The sequence below is a fragment of the Elgaria multicarinata genome, chromosome 7 (assembly GCF_023053635.1).
Source record: "Elgaria multicarinata webbii isolate HBS135686 ecotype San Diego chromosome 7, rElgMul1.1.pri, whole genome shotgun sequence".
Lineage (NCBI taxonomy): Eukaryota > Metazoa > Chordata > Lepidosauria > Squamata > Anguidae > Elgaria > Elgaria multicarinata.
Genome location: NC_086177.1, coordinates 74,523,956 through 74,546,566, shown reverse-complemented (window position 1 = coordinate 74,546,566; position 22,611 = coordinate 74,523,956). Strand labels below are relative to the sequence as shown.

At 43.0% G+C, this 22,611-nt stretch overlaps 1 protein-coding gene across 1 annotated transcript; it reads right to left on the bottom strand.

Annotated features, from left to right (window-relative positions):
- Positions 1–1,850: 1,850 nt before the first annotated feature.
- XKR9 (XK related 9) lies at positions 1,851–16,016 on the bottom strand. The gene is made up of 3 exons (XM_063129865.1): positions 15,617–16,016; positions 6,779–7,002; positions 1,851–2,497 (listed from the first exon to the last, which is right to left on the bottom strand). The coding sequence occupies exons 1-3, from the start codon at positions 15,901–15,903 to the stop codon at positions 1,851–1,853; spliced, it is 1,158 nt and encodes a 385-aa protein (XP_062985935.1). The 5' UTR covers positions 15,904–16,016.
- Positions 16,017–22,611: the final 6,595 nt, after the last annotated feature.

The window sequence follows — 22,611 nt, the reverse complement described above, 5'->3', positions numbered from 1 at the left end:
CAATTGCATTCAAAACTATATTACTGTCTTTCATGGGCAGGATCTACATTACTGCTTTAAAATGGTTTATAACAGTTTTGACAACTGTTCTGGCCTGCGACACACTCCATAGGCAGTTTTCAAAATGTGTTATCCTGCTTGGTGTAGATCTGGCCCTGGATGCACTGCACACCAACAGTAGGAGACAGGTTCAAAGATTCTTTAAGTGGCCCAATTGAAAAAGGAAGGGAGGAAGGATGATCTCCGCACAGATTGAAGAAAATGTGCAGCCCTGGAGCAAGCTCTCCTTCTGCTTGAGGTTTCTGCAAGCTCTCCTTCCGCTGCACTGCATCCCTCACCCCCTTCTCTTTACTGCATTGTACCCCCTCATCCGCCTTACCTCTACTACCACTAGCTATGGAAGCCAGAGGTAGCAGTCAGCCAGGACAAAATACCTGGCTCTGAGCTGCTTCAGAGAGCTCTGCTGGTCTCTCTCTCTCTCTCTCTGTATGTGTGTGTGTGAGTGACAAATGCAGCTGGCAGGGCTCTCCAGAGCACCCACTAAAACAGCACCAGGCCTTCCTGGTGGGGGTGGGGGTGGGAGAATGGCAGGGGTGGGGGCAGTGGGGAGCAGGGCAATTTACTGCCCCTTCTGCTTTGCCACCTGTGGCAGGGGCTTCACTCTGCCTCATGTGAGGGCCAGTCCTGATGTTGTGCTTGGGCCAGTTATTTCTGTTCACTCTAAAATTTGCCCTTTTAGTCATTGTATGCTAATAATAGTACCAATAGCACTTCCACAAAAATGCAATTTGCAGGTGATTGGTATCTAGAAACACAACACTATTCACCCACAAACCACAGATTTAGGGCAGCAGTCCCTATCCTTTTTTTCCTTTTTTCTTCAAATTTCATTCTAGTCACTCATAGAATCATAGAATCATAGAATAGCAGAGTTGGAAGGTGCCTACAAGGCCATCGAGTCCAACCCCCTGCTCAATGCAGGAATCCACCCTAAAGCAACCCTGACAGATGGTTGTCCAGCTGCCTCTTGAAGGCCTCTAGTGTGGGAGAGGCTACAACCTCACCAGGCAACTGATTCCATTGTCGTACTGCTCTAACAGTCAGGACGTTTCTCATTAGCCAGACAACCTAGCAGAAACTACACAGAGACAGAAAAAAGCCAGTGTGGTGTAGTGGCTAAAGTGTTGGATTGGGTATCAGGAGATCCAGATTCTCATTCTTAGACATTTCCCTCTACAAATTGTAGAGTAAAGCAAAACCAACCTGAAAGCAAAACCAAATACAACCCATAGAATAAATTATTCCCCTCCTCTTTGCCCCCCCCCCAGCACATTATACCACTGCTCTGTACATACATAATTCCATCCAGGAATCGTCCTGAATAAGAAATGTAATGAGCAACTGACAAATGTAACCTGTCCAAAGCATTCTGCATCACCTGCACTGTTTAAGAGAAACACAGTATAGAATACATTGCTGAAATCAAGCTTTGGCATTAAAAGGCATGAGGGATAGTTGTCAACTCTGAAGCTGAGATACAGGATTGCATCCCACCCACACATGCACACACATCCACCTGCACAATTAATGAAAAACACTCTAGAGCTGCTGTTCAAGGAGCAAAGCAAGCCTGCAAGTCTACATTGGTTCAGAGTTAATGTTTTCTGTATTAAATATACATATTTCCCATCTATTCTCAGAATATATAAATACAGCTTTATGAATAGGAAATTAGAATCATTTTTGTTTTGCTTTGCTTTGCTCTGTATGTTGTGTTTAAAGAAAAAATCAAAGATAAAAACAAAATTTCAATAACAAATAAATAATTAACAACAGATAATTCATTTGGTTTATTGCATCAGGAATGTCCTAATTCTACAGGTTTCTTGTGTTTCACCTCCTGGTCCATCAACTACATCTGATGTATTAACTACATCTTGTGCATAATGGATACTAGGATGAAAATGTCCATAATAAACAAAAAGGAAAATAATACCTAATACTAGAGTGAGAATAACTGCAATGATTACAGTTGACCAGTGTATTTTCCCATTAAACAATGAATTCCAGAATATACACATACACATAATTGCTAGGGTTAAAAGCACCCGAATGGTATAATAAACAGACATGGGAATTCTTGTCCTTTCTCCCCTAATATTAAAAAAGGTGAAAATAAGGATGATTCCCACAACAATCCTATACACAACTTCAGATGCTTTAGATTTACAAAATTCCGTGTGTTGCTTCAGCACCCAAACTATCCCTCCGAACCAAAGAAACAGAAGCAGAATGAGAGCAAATGTGGTGCTGAGTACTGTGACCAGCGCAATGCTAAGTATCCAAGAAGTTAAAGTCAACAGTTTATAGAAAAGATACATTATTTTGGAAGGTATCTTGGTAAATTTATTTTTATCAGGCAGGGATTTCCGTAAAGCTACCTGATAGTCCAAAGTTGCAAAGGAAATGCTCCCAAATGTGATGATGATGGAAACATCTAAAGAAAAGAAAAGAAAAAGGTTAGCTCTTTTAGAAAAAGAGGTGCAGATTTTTATAATAAATCTTCTTTACAAAAATGGTGGGACAGAATAACTGGGTAGACATAATTTTGGTTGATATATGAATTAGATTTACTGATTACTGGAAGCCTTCAGTCTAATAGGAAGCTGGCCACAATGTTATTCTTTACATGTACTGATGTTGGCATATTAAAAGCCAGTTCAGTTATCCATAGGGTGACAAAGATGTGGATGGATGCCACCCTGAAAAATTACCGTGGAGCCCATTTTCAAGGTCACATATCACTGCACGGCACGGCTGCCTTAGCCAACTATTGGGGAAACTATTGCAGCTCTGAAAGGAATGAGCAGATGTAGATATAAGCCTATGCATATATTTGCCTGCTTACATGTCAGGCTAAAGTGTGGGGTGGAGATGAGGGTGTGCATGTACAGTAAACCTTGCCCCCAACATCCCTGCATGCTCGGTTCCTAGTTAGACTTTTGCTCATTATATGTGAAGGTTTGGGGTCTGTGTAAACATATTCCACTGAGCAAGCTTACAGAGTTCCCCCAACTGGAAACCCTGATCAGACAGTGTTCACCATCGTGGGAGCACTTTACACAGCCCACTTCACACCTTCTCACTGCATAGGACTATGCTGTCCATCAAAATGAAGGGAGAATGTATAAGCTGATCAGCTATTGATGCCTGCCAGGGTTGGCATCAAAGGTAGACATGGTCGGGCATTTGCCAAGGTCCCACATCCCAGCATGGGCCCACTGACCCTGGACATGCCCCTACTCTTCACCATTGCAACCTGCTTAGTCCCTTCTCACTTTGGCCCAGACAGTGGTGGTATTGAGAAGGAGCCGGAGCAGTTGCCATGGCCTACTTGCTCGCTGACTCTCTACCTGTCAAGCAAGCGAGTGGTAGCAATGATCAATAAGAGGAGGAGGAGCCATAGCTGGTGAATGTGGTGGAGAGAAGGTGGACTCGCTGGGGGAGGGGGCCCATGGAGAGTGTCTTACCCAAGGGCCCTCAGAAGCCTGGATCCAGCACTGGTGCCTGCTTTAAGCATGCCAGTGCCATTAGCTTACTTTCTAAAGCACTTTTCTAGGTGTTGGCTGGCCCACTCAAACAACTAGCTGGTTGGTCCATACCAATATGTGAAAGACAACCTCACCTGCCTGCAAACATGTTTTCCCTCCCTGCCTTCATAGAGATGCCAGGTCTCTCTGCTACTGTCATCAATATTCCAGCTGCTTGGCATCATCCCTCACCTCAGGGGGAGCTGTTTCCTGGCAACCGCCAATTGTCAGCAAGAGAAGCCAGCTTCCATCCGGGGCTGAGCAAGGTCCGTCTGCTTAGTCCCACCTCTCCCTTGCCACCCAGAGGATTTTGGTGTGAGCTGATGCCTGGTTCAATGGCAGGGAAGAAAATGCTGCCTGAGTATTCCTTGTTCCATGAAATTTCTGTTCCTATACTAGATTTGAGCATGATTGTATTTTGAGCATCTCTCGTAAGACACTTTGAGTGCCTCTCAAGATGTCATTGTGGGATATGAGGACAGCATCCAATGGTGTCCCAGCGCTGGTGCATTTGATGTTGCACTAGCATAAACCAATACTTGTGCAATATCAATAGCATTTGCCAACATGACGGGTTTCCCGGGATAAGCCCTTCCACTACTCCCATCAATGTCTTATGGACTCTCTCATTATTGCCTCAGGTTTTTTTCTCCTCTGCTCTTTTCTTCAACCTGTCCTCTCCACATTCCTCATGTTCTTCTTTCTCAGTTCATTGCCTAATCTACATTATTCCTTCAGCCACCCTGTCTTTGGGTTCCTTCCTCTTAGCTTCCCTACTTCCTGGAATCTTCTTCCAGCAGTTAGCCTGCTTTACAAATCTCCTCCCAGCCAAATTGATTTCTTTTTCTTCAGCCACAGAATCCAGACTGCAAAGATTCTTTTCTGAGCAACTGAAATGTTCATGAACATTCTGCACCATCACACTAGTTAATCACTATCGAATATCTGCTCTGTGACAACAAGCACAATGCAATATAGGTATTTAATGGTAAAGTTCATGTAAGATAATCCAGTTGTATGATTAAGGCAAGGTAAATTCAACAGTATATAAATGACATAGTGTAATGTGTTTCATCTCTCAAAGAAGATGTGCTAGGACTAAAACCATAACCTCTCTGACCTGAAAGTGCCATCCAAGTTCCTGATTCTGAGTAGATGTGGTAAGAAAAGATCTGGCCATGTACTTTGTGGATCTTTTATTGTTATTACCCTTTCATATATTTCGGGATGGAATGCTGGCCTTCAAAACAGGGTCTAAGTCTGAACACTGGCACAAATTAAGCCCTGGCATTCTACCACCACTGATTCTAGCAACTATACAAATTTGATTTCTAGTGATTAAGATGTTCTGCCCTCAAGCCAATCTGAAAAGTATGCCCTCAGACTTGGGAGTTTTGTTTTGTTGTGCCAGACATGTGGTTATTGGTAGTGAAACATTTGCTTCACATTTTTCACAATAGGTTTGGAAACAGGTATTGGGCTAAAGTTAAAACTTCATCATGAATCAAATATCTACATGCAATGCTTCCATTGTTCTGGAAGCATTGATAAAGGGTGACGTTCAATCTTTTAAATGAATAAACAAGATGTAGTGAGGGCCACCAACATGGATGACTTTAATAGATAGTTCATGGAGGGGAAGGCCAGTATGGTGAGTTTGTTAGTTAGCAATAAGATGGACTTCACAGCATTCCTTTATGGTGTTTGTAGCCACTTAGAGTGGCCACCTGTGTAGTTTGGCCTAGCTGGCAGCTTTGTAGTTGTATAAAGAGAGCTCCGGCTATTGGGCAGTATAGAAATGTAATAAATAAATAAATAAATAAAAGACGTTAATTCATTTACTGCAATTTACAGGTTAACCTTGAAGCTATTTTGGCCAGCTGTATTATCTCATCCTGTGAGACCAGGGGCCTTGCTAGACAAGGCCTTTGAGACCCGGTTTCCCTGCTGTGCATCCAGATGACGCACAGGGGAATCCAGGCTCAGGCCGCACTGAACCCTCCTCTAACGCGCCATAAGCGAAGTCGCTTATGGCGCGCCTTTTCCGCAGCCCTGGCCTGAGGCCAGGACTGCGGAACGTCTAGCAAGGGCCGTGGCTTTTTGCGGCTACTCGCTCATGAGTAGCCGCAAAAAGCCACGGCCCTTGCTAGACGTTCCGCAGTCCTGGCTTCAGGCCGGGGCTGCGGAAAAGGCATGCCATAAGCAACTTCGCTTATGGCGCGTTAGAGGAGGACCGGGGGGGAAGAGGGAGGACGGGCGACACGGGACACACGGAGGGAGAGGGAGGGAGGGGAAAGAGTGGACAGGAGGCATGGGAAGGGATCAGGACCGAATGGGGGGGGGGTTTAAGTAAAAAAAACGGCTTACCTTCTCCGGAGTCTTCGAGCCGCACGTGGCCCCTTTAACAACCCAAAAAATGGCCGACGCTGCAGGGCTTCCGCAGTCCCTGTGCGTTGGCAGTCTAGGAGGCGGGGCGGCGCGCACTAATGTTAGAGCGCCGTCGCCTCGCCTCCCTGCCAGCTTATCCCGGCAGGTCTAGCAAGGCCCCCGATAAGTTTCACTTTCAGTGGGAAAGTGAAGAAAAGCCCCTGCTTCTGTGTCTCAACCTATCAGTTCCTGAGCTAGGGAGAGAGACATATAAAATCCAGTTTTCTGGCTTTGCTCTTTGGTCTCGCTCCAAGGGGGAATATGTGCACTAACAGCCTGGAGAAACTTGAGGCCCTAGGAATTACTTTTTGTCTATGTTAGGGACCCAGATAGACATTCAGCCCCATCAGCTTCATTGGCTCGTGAGAGATTTGAGCTTTCTCTGCTTATTTTTCTTTCTGCCTTCATTTTTTTTATCAATAAACTGTTGTCCTTTTGCACGTGGCTATGTTTGATCTTGATAATCCAAAAGACCCTATTTTGACTGGGACCTGACAGAATCAAGACCCCAGATAAATACAGCTATCAATGGCTATTAGCCATGACAGCTATACATTGCTGCCAGTATCTGAGGCAATATGTTTCTCAATACTAGCTTCGGAGGACCATGAATGGGAAGGGACTATTGCGTGCATGTCCTGCTTGTGGGTTTCCCATAGGCATCTGGTTGGCCACTGGGTGAACAGAAGCTGGTCTAGATAGATATTAATCTGATCCAGCATTAGTCTTCGTATGTGTGTATGACTATAAAGCAGACTTACATTGACTGAAGGTACAATTATCAGATGTCATCAGGATGTAGATCTGAAGAATAAGCTGTGGTGTGCTTTCTAGGAAGGTCTTAAATAGCCGGAGCATACTTATATCAGCCATTGCATCAATGGATGTTTTATGAATGATCCTGGTGGAGCCATCAATCAATGTATTTTCCGAGCTGTTTGATTGAAATGAAGCCTGGTAGCCATATTTCAGTACAAACCAATACCTGCAACACAGAGACACAACCACATATTTTGTTTAGATTTAGGACCAAGCTAGGCATTACATAACATGTGCTTGAAACACTCTTCCAGGTTTGTTTGCTTTAAATGAAAAGCAGCCACGGCAGGCTGTGAATTTGGGTAGGGGAAAGGGCTGCTTAACCCTTTCCCATCCCACCATTTTTCTGTTCAACCCTTTCCATTCCCAGCACACCTGTGTGGGGGAAGATATAAGCATATCTTCCCTCAACCATTCCTCTGCCCAACCATAACGGCATCCATGGCTCCTTTCTGGGTTTTGTAAAAACCTGGACAAGGAGGGTGGGATTGTTACAGGTCTGCCATGCGAGAGCTAGTTTGGTCCTTAAATGGTGTTTTCATTGCATTTTTATTGCCAGAAGAATGGTCCAAAGGTGTCCAATGTAATCTCTTCTGTAAAGCTATGCAGACCTGAATGGAACCCCATCTGGGAAGCTTCCACTTATCCTTCCTAAACTAGAGGAAGATAGTGATAATGTTTTCTCCCTTAGCTTAGCTTTCTAGCTACTCTTTGAGTTCCTACATTTCATTCATTCATTCTCACACACACACACACACACACACACACACACACACACACACACACACACATATATATATATATATATATATATATATATATATATATATATATATATATAAATCTCTGTCTTCAAATGGGAACCTTTCCAATAACTTAATCCCTTATAAATCTCATGGCTCAGCTCATTCAAATTTCTCAGCCTCCTTTGCAAAATAAAAAAAATGACAATGCCAGACGAGACGTGCCAGCCAAACCAAATGGTGTCATCGTTCAGTCGGCAAAGTTATTTCCCTGCTATTACTCACTCCACGCTTTCCATATTCCAGCATATCTTTTTTTTCCCCATCACAGCTGCATGTTGAGCAAAAATCCACAGCTGTCAATCCAGAGACGCTCTGATCTCCATTCAAATGGCAGCACCACCTCTTGCTTTTCTCCCTTCAATTCCATTTGCTGGAGATGGATTGTTCATTTAAGTGGATGAGGAAATGGATGCCGTGTGCAAACCTGCTTGTCATCACTTGCCTTAACAGCCAAAGCCACTCATAATGGGAGTGAGAGATGCTCAGTCTAGAAATATATCCACTTAAGAGGCATCTAAATGAAATACTGGCAGAGTCCCTGGAAATGGCCCCATCACTCTTATTTGATTTGCACACTATCTTTATTCAGAATCCTTTTTTTTTTCATCTTAATATAAAACAGTGCTTTGCTGGGTTAGATCCTGAAGACCATGATGCACAAGTGAAGCCTTTCTCCACAGACCGAACAGAGACTAAAAAAGTGGAGAAACTCGATTGGTCCAATTGAGAGGTTCCCCCCTTTTTTTGTTTTTTAGTGTCCGCAGTAGGGTAGGAATGTTTTGTAGGAGGCTGGCACTGGTTGGGTGGGAAGGTTCAAACTTCCCCAACACATGCATGATGGCATTTAATGTAGAGTCACTTCTAGTAGAACAAAACAAAGGAGATCCTGCCAGCCCGAAGTCTGCCTCCCCCTGCCTTATGCTTCCATAGTTCATGAGGACTTACTTCTAAGTAGACATGGATGGGATTGCACTGTAAAATTCTCATGATAATTCTTAGGGGACATGCAATCATTATCATTTCATCATTAGATAGTGGCAGAGGAGCTCTGTAGCCCCACTTTGGCCAGATCTATACCAAGCAGGATATAACACTTTGGAAATGGTTCGTAAACTGTATACGGAGTGTGCCCTGGGCCCCAACTGTTGTGAACCGCGCAGAGAGCTTCGGCTATTGAGCGGTATAAAAATGTAATAAATAAATAAATAAATAAATTGTTCAACCGTTATAAATCATTTTAAAGCAGTAGTGTAGATCCTGCCCCACTCTTTCAGACCCACTCTAAACAAGCCTAATAGTGATGGATCTCTTTTGACAGTAATCGAGAATATAAGATTTGCCTCAAATGTGTCTTTTTTTTGCGTTTTTGTATTTTGTGCACCGCTAAATGCAATCAGGGTGACACCTGGTGGAGTTCTTTTGCACCTTTCTTTGCAATGGTTGAACTAAGTCTTCTGGGCAGGATCTACACTATTCATTACACCGTTGTTTAAGTGCATTGTTGCGTCCTCCCTTGCTACGTTACAAAATGCAACTTGAGCCCAGTCAATTGAAATACCTTTTCTTCTATCGTTTTACCCGGGCACACTCTTCTTTAGAACGTTCTTCATTATGCTCATACCGGCTCTGAAGTAAACCTCCTTCTTCCAGTGACTCTGAGCTAGACCTGCCGGGATAAGCCGGCAGGGAGGCGGGGCGACTCGTAGGGACGAGGGAAGCCCTGCAGCATCTTAAAGGGGCCACGTGCGCCCCGAAAGATAAGCGTTTTTTTAAAAAAATTAAGCCTCTGTCCCCTCTTTCACTGCCCTCCCTCCCCCTCCCCCTCCCCCTCGTCGCGTTGTGCCAGCTCTCCCTCCCCTAGAAAAGCCCTCACTTGTCCTAATCAGGAAGCAAAGACCATGGTCACGAGACATGACTTTGAAAGACGGCATTGAATACAACGAAAGGTTGGGGCACATTGTTAGTTTTAAAACGATTTTAACAGAAAGTGGAACGGTTTTAAAAGTCAGAAGAAACGTAACAACAACAGCATCACGTGACTGCTGACGTCATCTCTGCCAACTTGTTACGTTTCATCTAGACAAGTGTAGACGGGCTCCTGGAATAGTGTTTACATCTGCATCAGTGTCCAGTTTGAAAGAAATGGGCTTTCCAGCAACTTTCACATCCTCACACCAGGGCGCAGTGGATGCCTTCTGCTCTGCAGTCTGGCTTGCAAATACAGAGCCTACATATTAAGGACTGAGGTCCTTGTCCTGGGAGTGCATTGCTTGCTTGGCCCAGCACAGTTTTGCAAAGTGGTGTTTTCCTGAGCAGTTAAAACCAAGAGCTCCATATGCTGGGGAATTCCTGGTGTTATGGATGTTATTGCAGGCTTCCTCTTGCGCTGACGACTTTGTAGGAAAGTTTGTTGCTTTTCATTCTCCTTTTGAGTTATTGCATGCATTTCCTCTATGCAAATCAAGCCATTGCAAGTGCTGTGCTGCTGTTGCTTCAGCTCTGCAAATGTCTAGAGCTCAAGTGAAGATCAAATCATGCTGTCTTAGCAACCAGGTCCTCCACCTCACTCTGCAAACAATACTATCTTTAATGAGGGATTCACACAAGTCTCCAAACTCACACGTTTGTACTAGTAGCTTCATATCTGTAAGGTAGGGATCAGTGCTTTCCCATTCTTCCTGGGCTCTCGTAAAAAAAATGTTGTCTCTACCTGTAAAGCTGAAAGTATGTGTGTGGGATGTATGTCCAAAAATGTTTACCCACTTCCAGATGAGTTAGAAACTTGAAATTTGGCATGCTGAAAAGTCTGGCAGTACAATGTACCAGAAAAATCTAAAAACATGACATTTTGGGCTTTAAGTGTTTTTTAAAGAATTTAATAAAAAAAAACTAGGCTCATGCCTACAATTCCCAGCATGCCTTGGGTAGAACCCCCAGCTTGCCTTGGTCAGGAGGCCAGACTTACTGGCTTTTGGTGGCCATTGTGAGTGCGATGGTGGGTGGCCGCTGCGTGCTTTTCGCAACCCAGACTCCTAAGCTCGATCTCAAGTAGTGAACCCAATTCCACATAAAAGGAAACAACCCACATAAATGGGCTGCATCCATTTGCAGTGCCTCCTCCCACCCACTGTATGTGGTTTTAAAATCGTTACTAGATACAACAGTGTGAATTTGAGAGGCCAAACTCTGAACATGCTCAAAGGCACCCCATCCTGATATTGCTGTTTTCTCAGAATCTGGGGGAAGTGTGCATGTGGCCTTCACCCTTAAGAGAGAGGAAGGGAAGACACTCTGTGCATGCCCAGAAACAGGCCCAATGAAGGGTAGCAAGTGCCCAGCCCAGTTCTTCAGTACAGGGACCTGATGGAGAACTTCGTGGGTGAGACGCGTGGGCTGAGGCAGTCCCAGCAGGTCTTGGCCAGAACTGGTCATGTCCAATGACAGCCACTTACCTCCCTTCCTCAGTGATGCTACTCCTCGATGCTCTATCAAGGAGGAGCATCGGCAATGAGAGGATGCAGGCACCTGCAGGCCTCCACAGGCATGCTGGGAGGTGTAGTACTGACATGTGGAGGGGCTGGTTTAAAATGAAGCATGGGTTAGCAAACCAGATCACTATGTGCAAACCAGATTGCACAACCCACTCACCTTGAGACTCCTTTTTACCTTTTTCTTTAATAGATCCCAACCATGAATGCAGTCAGTATACAGCTGCCCACTCTATGGATTAACCTTCCTTTCTGTTCCCACCTCTAGGTCTCTCCTTTTACTCTCTCACTGGTTCTATGATTCTCTGACCACTTTTTGGTCTTACAGAAACCAGCTTGGCACTTTGTGCACCATTTTATTCACCTTTTACTCTACCACTGCCACCATATAAATCAGTACTTTACCTCTGATACGTAAAGAATCCAAGCCAGTGTGAAACAAAATAACTTTCATTTAACAAAAAGTAAGTTCGCACGTTTTATGAAGCTTTTGTTTCATTTATTTCAGTACTTGGTTGTTACAATAAAGAGGCCATGTATCCTTGCCTACTCTGCCCTCTAAAGTCCTAATCTAACTCCTCCTGCTCCCTCTTATTCCCAAAACAATAAACCACAGACCCTACACTAATCTATCCTCTTCAGCAGACTGACCCCGACTCTCTTCAACTCACAACTGATTTTTCACTGTCATTCCCCTTCACACACTCAAATCCAACAGCCAATCAGCATTCACTCCAACATTCCATTCACTCACTCCCCCTCCCAACAGAATTAACTATTTACCAGACTTATCATATGAAGTCTAAACAGCATTTACATTATAGCACACAACAGTGAAACATCACACAGGTCCCTATCTCTCAATCCTAAATCAGCTCCCATTTTACAGATCTCTCACTAACTGTCTTAGTTCTCCTTCTTCCTGACTTTCTCCAACTGCCACTAACCCCACCCACCATTCATTCTAGCCTCAGCTATCAGTCATTCCTCCATTCACACAGCTTTCCTACAGGCACTGATTACACAGTGCAGTGTGGACTGGCTCAGCTGGACTTCACTTCCCATGAGCCTCAGTTGCAGCACTCCCATTGGGCAAATCAGGCACCATGGTGGAAGACATGCCGGGAATTACACTTCCCATTTTTTGTGGGGACAAGGAAAATCATGGGGGCGGCTTCAAGGCAACCCTGGCCATGTGTCAGTGGTGTGTGTGGGTGTGTGGGAGAGAGAGAGAGAATGAATTTAATTCATTTTAAGTTACCTCACAGGCCTAGCACCAGCCTACCATGCAGGGTTGTCATGAGGGTGAGAGAGGAAAAAAGAAATTATTTTAATTAGTTTAAAAGTTAACTCACAGGCCTAGCACCAGCCTACTACTTAGGGTGACCATATGAAAAGGAGGACAGGGCTCCTGTATCTTTAACAGTTGCATAGAAAAGGAAATCTCAGCAGTGTCATTTGTATATATGGAGAACCTGGTGAAATTTCCTCTTCATCACCACAGTTAAAGCTGCAGGTGCCCTGCCCTCTTTTAAATCTGGTCACTCTAGTATAGCTCCTGCAGCTTTAACTGTGGTGATGAAGAGGGAATTTCACCAGGCTCCCCATATATACAAATGACACCTGCTGAGATTCCCTTTTCTTTGCAACTGTTAAAGATACAGGAGCCCAGTCCTCCTTTCCATATGGTCACCCTACTACTACTTTAAGATTATTAGCTCATAGACATATACCTTAGGGAGCCTGAGCAATATCAGCTAGTCTTTCTTAAGTCAGTTTTGTTTGGGAGCACAGTAGGCTTCAAATTTGCTCATCATATCTGTGATCTTTTGCTTGTCAGCCTCTTCAGTAAACTGAAAGGTATTGAAAACCTCCCTGACAACTTCCCCAGCCATATTCAGGAAGAGAGCAGTCTGGCATCTTTCGCCCTTTGTACCTGCACTACAAGAGGTGCAGTACACTTGGAAGCCCTGCTTCCACTTTCTTCAGTTGTTGCTCACATTGTCCAGAAGCACCAGCTTTCCTGGGGACTCTGTTTGCACTGTCACCACACTGTCGGGGTGTCAGTGGAGAACAGGCCCACTTCTGACACCTTGTAATGTTCTTGTGCAACTACTCACGTGCAGTGGAGGCTGCTGGCTCCAAGGTCACTGAATCCACTCCAGCTTTCAATTAGAATCAGTGACTGGTTCTGACTGAAACCAGGAATGGATGCATTTGGCTGGTGCAGATGGATGAGAATTTCATTTGGTTTGGTTTTGTATTTTTTTTATAAGAATTCACCAAAGTTTACAAATTTCTTCAAAAATGAGATGGAACCAAATTGAGGTTTCAAAAATTTGAATGTAGGTGAAAGCAAAACCAGGAGGTGCGTCCATCCCATCAGATGAAGGGGAAACATTCCTTTCAGGCAACTTATATGGTATTTTTATATTCTTGCATTTTTGTTTATCTTTTTTATTTTATTTTAAATTATCTATTTTTATTCCATTTATGTACAGCTCATCTTTTTACTTGTATTTTATTTTTCTATCTATATTAAATTGTGATGGCTTATTGCTTTTAGCAATAAAGATTTCATTCATTCCAAAGGAGGATGACTATTCCTGTCATGGAATTTGCTTGTTGCAGTGCCTAAAGAAGCTTTAGCAGCTATGGTGTAACAAACTAAAAATGCAAGACCTGATTCCTGTTTATTTGAGAATGCCTGCAGTGCAAACAGAAACCATAGACGCCTCGTTTAATATGTAAAAACGAGAAACAAAATGTCTAGATAGAGCCGCTGTTTTGAATTGTGCTGTCACACGTTTAACTTTCTGAATGAAAATGCCCCTGCAACAAGCTTATAAAACAATCAAGAACATAAAATATCTTTCTTGCATCCGAGATCTAAGCATCAGTATAGTGGTCCAGTGTTTTCCAGAAGGCCTATTGGAGTAAATTTGTCTATTACACACACATTCACCCATATTAGCCTTTGGTTATTGTTGGGACAAATCTGCTTCATTACGTAAAGGCTGGCAAGTACACAGCTGAGAAGTTTGATAAGCTGTGGATGAACTTTAGGCTTCACAAAAGAAGGTATTGGCTGGATAACGTTGACCGTTTACCTAGGGAGGAATAGTTGGGTTGCATTTAGCTTCCACTTCTCGACAGTCTTATATAAATATGAACCTGCCCTTTGCACCTTGTATTAACACTAGTTCGAATGCACTCATTTTGTTTTTGTTTCCTTTTACAGCATGATTAGTTTATATTTGAAATGGATGGGGGAAAACATTGAATAGATATAAAGATTCAAAAGAAATTTAAAAACTACTTAACATTTGAGCATGTAAAATGTTTCGTCTTGAATGAATGAAATGCATTCATTTGTGCAATGAGCTCCCTCCTCTGCCTTCCCAGGGTCATTTTGTTTCAAATCCAGTGTAACCGGCTTTCCCTCCATCATGTGACTCCTTTTCTATTTCCTTTGCTGCCAAGTTGAAGCCAATCTGACCTGCTCTCTCTATGGTCCCAGCCAAGTTCTATACCAGCCTTCTCCCAACCTGTTGTCCACCAGATCTGATGGACTACAACTCCCATCATCCCAAATCATTGGCTATGATGATTGGGACCGATTGGGAGTTGTAGGCCCACCCTTAATTTAGACTAACCCCCTGAGCTTTAAACATGTCAGCTCCTAGATTATACCCAGTATTAGCACTTGCTGATTCCAACAATATAAGAAGAGGAAATTTAAATAGAATGACCCATATATACCACTGTATACCACCCAGAGAACCTTGGATATTGGGCAGTTTAGAAGCACAGTAAATAAATAAATATGTGAACAAATGGAAATCCCTACCGTTGTAGAGCATTAAATCTCACTAATGTCTGCAATTCTCCAAACTTTCAGGCTATATTAATTTTAGAGAAATTTGATATAGTTAGGATTTCAGACAATCTCACTTGGTGAAGAACAAATGCATCGCTGACTTAACAGGTGAGTGAATGTTATAGTGGCATAAGGAAAAGACTACCAGGCCTCTAAATACGAAGATCAAAAGAAATAGAAACGTACAGCCAAAGATTTTGCTTGTTATTTCATCAAAGCATTATGAAAATTATTTCTTCTCATCACTGGAGCTCTGGGATCTCTTCTAGTTTTCCTTCCCCCTTTCAGTGCCCTTCTCCTCAATTCTTTCAGTCACTCCACATCCAAGCCTTCCTTCTTGAGGCATTTCCTTTGGCCAGTTGCTTTCTGAGGCCATTTCCCTCTCCTTTCAGAGCTCTGTTTTTCCTACCCATCCATCTTTCTGCCCTGCCCCTTTCTACCAAATCAGCCAATAGCAGCCAGAGACCTGTTCTTCTGCTCCACACCTCTGTTCCAATAGGACTGTTCAACCAATCCCCAGTCATCACCCCCACCCACATGAAAATTTATTTGGTGCATCATTCCACATATAGATAATCTGTTCTATGTTCAAAGTTTGGTACCTACCTTGTAAATATTCCAGCATGTAAGAAATGTAATAGAAGTAAAATCCAATTCAGATTCGCAGGATTGTCTTCTTTAAACCAGTTGTAACTGAAAAACTGGATAACTACTGATGAAAGAAGTCCTGTGGTCAATATTAAGGCACACCACAAATAATGTCCCTCACAGAAATATTTCTTCACTATCCAAAGATCTGCTCCAATATCAGCTACATAAATCAACATTCCCAAAACCACCATAGCAAAGTCTTGTTTAGTAAATCTCATTGTCTCATTTTCATGATTGACCATTTCACTTCAGGTGAGAAGTAAAAAAATGCATTTCGGGGTATAAATCTTCACTCTGTTGAAGGAACAGAGATGTGTATTTGTTGGAACGGCAAATCAAGCCAAAATGGCAGGTTCTTGAGTATATTATTAACTCTGTTTCATTGTTAACAATTCATTAAGGAAAATATCCATGTGCAATTTAAAAGGTGTTGGCAGGGTTAATTCTTCTTGATGGGTCCTGGAAAAAATAAATAATGAGTAACTAAGTAATTCAGAACAGCATAAAAACCTATTATCAGCAACATAAGTAATTATTAGAACAACAGCCTGTACTATCCAATCTTATACATGTTTAACTGTAGTCAATAGTCATTTATTTATTTATTTATTTAATAATGCCTCAAGAAGCCAAGGGTCTCTAGGCTGTTCCAGTATTATTATTATTATTATTATTATTATTATTATTATTATTATTTATTTATTTATTTATATAGCACCATCAATGTACATGGTGCTGTACAGAGTAAAACAGTAAATAGCTGCTTTGAATGCTGGTAAAAAGTAGTTTCACACACACCAATAGAACTTTCCACCTATGTGATTCAGTGACAGCTGTGAGTTGCTCTGAAATAAACCACACCATGTGGAGAGGCTCAGAGATGAGCACCAGCCACAGTCATGTTGCTTCCTGAAGTAGAGGAGCAAATTGGTCTGCCCCTCTGCACCGCACACCCACACCCGCACACAACCCAAGTCAAGGTGCATAGTACCCAATGTTGATTGTATTATTTTGGTACCAGAGGCAGAAAATCTCACAAGCATCTCTCCTGTCCTTGGTGGTAAAAATGCAATAACCAATTAATAAATAACAATTTGCTGCCCTCTTATAATACCCCAAATTTTCTGCCTGAAGCAGCTGCCTCTCTCTACATTATGGTAGGGCCAGCCATGCCAGAAACACTTCATTTCCTGTTGAATGCAGTATCATGCAATTATTTTTATTGCCAATGTTATCACTGTCTGCCCCATCTCATGCCTTTGCAGGCTAGGCTGGGCTCTGAAATGTCCCAACCCTTGCCCATCACTGTATGACATTCTGGCAGGTGTGCTAACAGCTGTTTGCCTGAATCGGAGTTCAAGAGACATTGCCACTTTTGTCAGCTCCTCTTTCAAGCACATTTATCTGTTGGGCAATTGCACTCTAGGACATTCTAAAACACAGATCTTAAAGCACCTCACTGGTATTGGGGTGTGTTTATTTAAGTGTAATTAATGAGAAATAGAAAGTGGGAAATGTGCCATTTAGAAACTGAAGGTGTGTTATTTCTATCCAATGTTTTATATAAGCAGTACAGAAATGTGGGAAATGAAACAAAAATGCTTTTAAAATGATCTTAGTGAGGATTTTTAAGCTCCCACCTACAATCACATCTTCAATAGTGTGGTGGGCAAATCAGAAATCATGTGTTCTAACATATCAGGAATCTAGAAGCGGCTAGAATGGCAATGGGAGTGGGATTGGAAGAAAAAAGTTAGTTTTGTGCTTCACAACCAAAGCAATATCTGTAGCCATCTAAACGGGGACACTGCAAGACTATTAAGCTCAGGTTCTAAAAGTATCTAGCTGCATAATTGCTGAGTACCAATCTAAATAAGTATACCCCACTCCATGCATAACAACATAAAAAGAGCCATGCTGGATCAGACTAAGGGTCCATCAAGTCCAGCATTCAGTTCACACAGTTGCCAACAAGCTATTGACCAGGAACTCACAAGCAGGACATGGGTGTAACAGCACCCTCCCCCCATGTTCCCCAGCAACCAAGTATAAGCTTACTGCATCTGATACTGGTGGAAGCACATAGCCATGAGGATTAGTAGCCATTGATAGCCTTCTCCTCCAGGAATTTATCCAACTCTCTTAAACATATCCAAATTGGTGGCCATCACTACATTTTGTGGTAGTGAATTCCATAATTTAACTAAGCACTGTGTGAAGAAGTACTTCCTTTTATTTGTCCTGAATCTCCCACCAATTAGCTTTAAGAGATGACCCCAGGTTCTAGTATTATGAGAGAGGGAGAAAAATGCCTCGCTATCCACATTTTCACACCATGCACACCTCTATCATGTCTCCCCTTACACCCCTTGTTTCCAAGCTAAACATTCCCAACTATTGTAACCTTCCCTCACAGGGGAGATGCTCCAGCCCTTTGATCATTTTAGTTGCCCTTTTCTGCACTTTTTCCAGCTCTACAATGTCTTTTTCTAGATGTGGTGACCAGAACTGTACATAGTATTCTAAGTGTGGTCCCACCAGAGACTTGTATAAATGCAGTATGATACTGACAGTATGGTACAGAACACTGATTTTTGTTCTGAGATCTAGGGAAACACACCAGCTTACTAAGATGACAAGAAGCACCGTTAGTCTTCAGGACAACATAAATCTAACTAACCATAAAATATCCATTCCAAAATCCATAGTAATACTTTAACTCCACCTGCCTTATACTTATTCAAATCCATTTTTAACATAAGCCTGCTGGTTTCTAGATTGTCACTCTAGCACAATCCAGAATCAGCTTTTTTTTTAATTGCTGGCAATAACACTGTCATAAAAAAGACATACCTTAAAACTTGCCAAATACATAGAAGTTTCAATAGAAAATCCATAGTAAGAGGAGCTTTGAAAGTGCGACTGTTTTGCACAGTTGTACCGTGATCCTCAACAATCAGGAAAAGCAAAAGGGTGTGGAGCATAATGTAATCCGAAACTCCTGTGGGCCATGTGATCCGATTAATAATCTTCTAGCTATGTGGATTGTCACTGCTTTGGCTCTGTCAGTTATTCTTTTGATAAATCATTTTATTTGATTTTAATGATCCATGACAAATTTCTTAAATTCCTGCAAGGTAAATTAATTATTTCTGTCTTCATACATTTTGTACATGGTTAAATAACTGTGTGCGTGCACACACACACACCTCTACCTGTATTTCTTGTTGATAAAACTCTAACGGACCCCTTGAGATAAGTAACACAACATTGTCCTGTCTGTACTGTGGGGCAGCTTCCCCTCAGGGCAACATTGTGGACAGTCCCTGGCCTCAGGGGGCTATGTGGTACACCAGGAGGCTATGGGATGCACCATAACAGGGGCCATGCCTAGGAGCATCAGCGGGCATGGCTTCAATCAGACAGGGAATACACAATGTGCTACGTAGGTATGTTTTAAGGTTTTGTGTATCAATCAAAAGGCTATCCCAACTTGTGCAAAGCTGGGAACATTTGCTAGTACATAAATAAAATGAACATCAGATTTTGGCCATGTGAAAATGCTTTTTCAGACACAAAACTAATAAGCGTGCAGTCCTTTAGGCAGAAAAAAAGTTCCTCAACTCCTAGCATTCCCTGGCTGCCTGGGGCATGCTAGGAGTTATGGGACTTTTTTCTGTCTAAACATGTATAGGATTGTGCTTTAAATCACATGTTTTGAGAAGGCTATGAAGACTAATTTGGTCTGTAGATGGCAGTAGCAACACCATCTGAAGATCAGAAGTCCTGCCATAACCAAGACTGTGTATATACTAGGGGTGTGCACGGACCCCCCGCTCCGCTTCACTTGCAGATCCGCCATTTTCCGGATCGGGCCGCTCCGCCCCGCCCCCGCTCCGCCCACTTCCGCTCCGCTCCGCCCGGAGCTCCGGATCCAGATCCGGAGCTCCGTTTCCCCCCCCCATAGGCTTGCATTGAAAGCTAAAAAATTATACAACTTTTTTTCTGTTCAAGTTAGAAACCTCATGTTTGGCACCATGACACCTCATGGGGATATACACACGCACGCCAAGTTTCAAAGCAATCCCATCATCCCCTGATTTTTGGCGAATTTTTGAAAATCGGGCACCCCACACACAACATCCCTACGAGGTGGGCAGGGGAGGAGGGAGGGAAGGCAGGCAGGCATGCAGCTGGCATTTCTGGGGGCATAAGGAAGTGAGCCAAGGATAAGCCAGTAATGCATATAAAATGGAATAAATCAATCAATAAACAAAGGAGGGGTGGAATTAAAAGCAGCAGTGTTGCTCAATAAACAGCAAGAAGAATTTTTTTAAAAAGGCTATATCTGTCTTTTACCAGCAATAGGGGGACGTGCCCGGGGGAGGGGGAAGTAGCTGCCAGTTCAAGACACTGACAGCCACCAACAGCTCTGAGAAGAAGTAAAACGCTCACTTCGACTCAGAACAGGCATTGCTCCACCACTGAAAAGTGACCATTCACTTCAACTCATGATAGGCATTGCTCCACCGTTTTACTCTCTTTGGAAGGCTCTAATGGCCTTCCAGTGCAGGAGAGAGTGGGGGCACGTCCACGATGAGATGCCCTAGGGGAGCTCATCCCCTTGCACCACATCGATTCAGTTGTTCACCAAGGTTAGGGTGGGGAGCAGTGCTGTGTTTCTATCTCTTATTCTTGGCTTAGTATATGATTTCAGGTTGTGTTTGTGCATTTGGTGGGGCTACTGTTTTAAAAAACACGGGGAAAAGCCCGTTCAGATGAAGAAAGAGAAGTTTCCCAGAATCCCAAGTTACTGTTTTGCCTATGCCCTCCTCCAGCTTTGGGATCATCATGACCGGGAGCTGACTCTGCCCCTCAGCCCTTTGAAAAAGGTATTTTTCCCGCCGATTTTTTAAAAACTTCTAGCCCGCGACCCGTACGATGCAGAAAGTTGAGAGTGGTCTCAAAATGACCCCCATCCACGACTCTCTGTGCACAAGAATTTTCAGAATGATAGCTTAAACCCCCCCCCCAGTTATCCCCAATTCTTTCCCTCAATGCAATCCTATGGGCGAAAAGCCGAAAACGCAGTTTGAGCCGCGCGGTTGACCCGATTTTCACAAAAATATAGCCCGCGACCCAGACAACGCAGAGAGGTGAGAGTGGTCTCAAAATGACCCCCATCCACGACTCTCTGTGCACAAGAATTTTCAGAACGATAGCTTAAACCCCCCCCCCAGTTATCCCCGATTCTTTCCCTCAATGCAATCCTATGGGCGAAAAGCCGAAAACGCAGTTTGAGCCGCGCGGTTGACCCGATTTTCACAAAAATATAGCCCGCGACCCAGACAACGCAGAGAGGTGAGAGTGGTCTCAAAATGACCCCCATCCACGACTCTCTGTGCACAAGAATTTTCAGAATGATAGCTTCAAAAACAACGTAGTTATGCGTGATTATTTGCCGCAATGCAATCCTATGGCGAAATGTTTTCAAGATGGCGACCGGAGCGCTCCGCCTGAACTCGGAGCTCCGAAAAATGGGCGCTTCTCTTCGCCTTGCTTCTAGGGGGTCCGCGGTCCGCTCCTATTCCGCCTCTGGGTAAGGCGGAGCAGGCCAATCCGCTACTGCTTCTACGCTCCTAATCGGAGCGGAGCACATCCCTAGTATATACTCAAATCACCTGTGCTTTACTCAAATCACCAGATGTAGTTGATACTGTGTGTTTACAAAGCAGCGGGTGTAAACTGCTGAGCTCTTTTACATTTACAATCCTCACACCATTATGTTTACTCGACTCTCATTAAGATCCTCATCTATATACAGTACTTCTTTTAAGAGGTGTTGGTAAGTTGTGTGTATTGTGTTTTGCTTGGTGTAGCAAATGATTGTCAACTGACACCCTGAGATTCTTCTGAAATATTAGCAATTTTGTCAGCTTGTTTAAGTGTGGTTGAAGTCAAATTCCTTTTCTCTATTCTGTCACTCAAAGAGTGGTTCTATATTTTTTATTCAAAACATACTGAAGATTATTTCCTTGGGAGGAAACATATTGAGGTATGTGAGAGAGAAAAAGAAAAAATAAGAGACCCCAAGAAGTAATATGTTCGTTTTCTCTGTTTGTTTCTCTACCCCATCCCCAAAGGGGAAAATCCACAGGTAGTGGTTGTTTCTTTTTGTGCCAATATGTCTTAACTCCCAGTAAACAAATCAGTATTTATTTATTACAGTTATTTCATCATCATCATGATCATCATGATCATCTTATTTTAAATCAGTAGTTCTTCAGACAATGGTAACTAGTGCCCCCAAAATTCTGGTGATATCTAGAAGATAACCAATATCTCTTCTGGATCTACTTTGAACTTAGTTGAGTTGTTGTGACAAATGGTGGAGCAAACTAAATATCACAGTGTATCTATGTGTGTGTGTGTCAGAGAGAGAGAGAGAGAGAGAGAGGAGACACGTTCAGACATTGCAATAGCCCTTGATGTCCCTAGGGTCTCCCCAGTATGCATGCCAAGTTTCAAGTCTCTAACCTTCACGGTCTAAACCCTGACAATACCCTCTTTTATAGATTACATTTCTATGTCATATTTCCTCTAAGGAGATCAAGGCAGAATTCATGGTATTTAACTTTTTTCTCTCCCTGCCACCCATTTTTATCCTCACAATAGCCCTGAGAAATCGTGACTGGCAGTACAAGGTCACCCAGTGACTGGGGTAGAGTTGGGATTTGAACCTGGGTTTGCCCAGCTTTGATCCCTGCAATGTCCTAGCCTCCAACATCACGTTGTGCCCAGAGGTATTCTCAGAAAATAAAAATGGTAGGCAGCTGCTGTCCAGCACTTTATTTCGAAGTGAACCCAGGCACCTAGAAAAATGGTGTGTGTGTGTGCTTTGCCTATATTTGTTATTTGCTTTCTATTTTGTATGTGTGGGGTGTTTTTTT

What these genes read in the sequence shown, in the direction of transcription:
- XKR9 (XM_063129865.1), bottom strand. Translation starts at nt 15,903, where the DNA reads ATGGTCAATCATGAAAATGAGACAATGAGATTTACTAAACAAGACTTT. An exon ending in CATGCTGGAATATTTACAAG is followed by an intron (nt 7,003 to 15,616) that starts GTAGGTACCAAA and finishes TCTGTGTTGCAG; the next exon opens with GTATTGGTTTGTACTGAAAT. An exon ending in TAATTGTACCTTCAGTCAAT is followed by an intron (nt 2,498 to 6,778) that starts GTAAGTCTGCTT and finishes TCTTTTCTTTAG; the next exon opens with ATGTTTCCATCATCATCACA.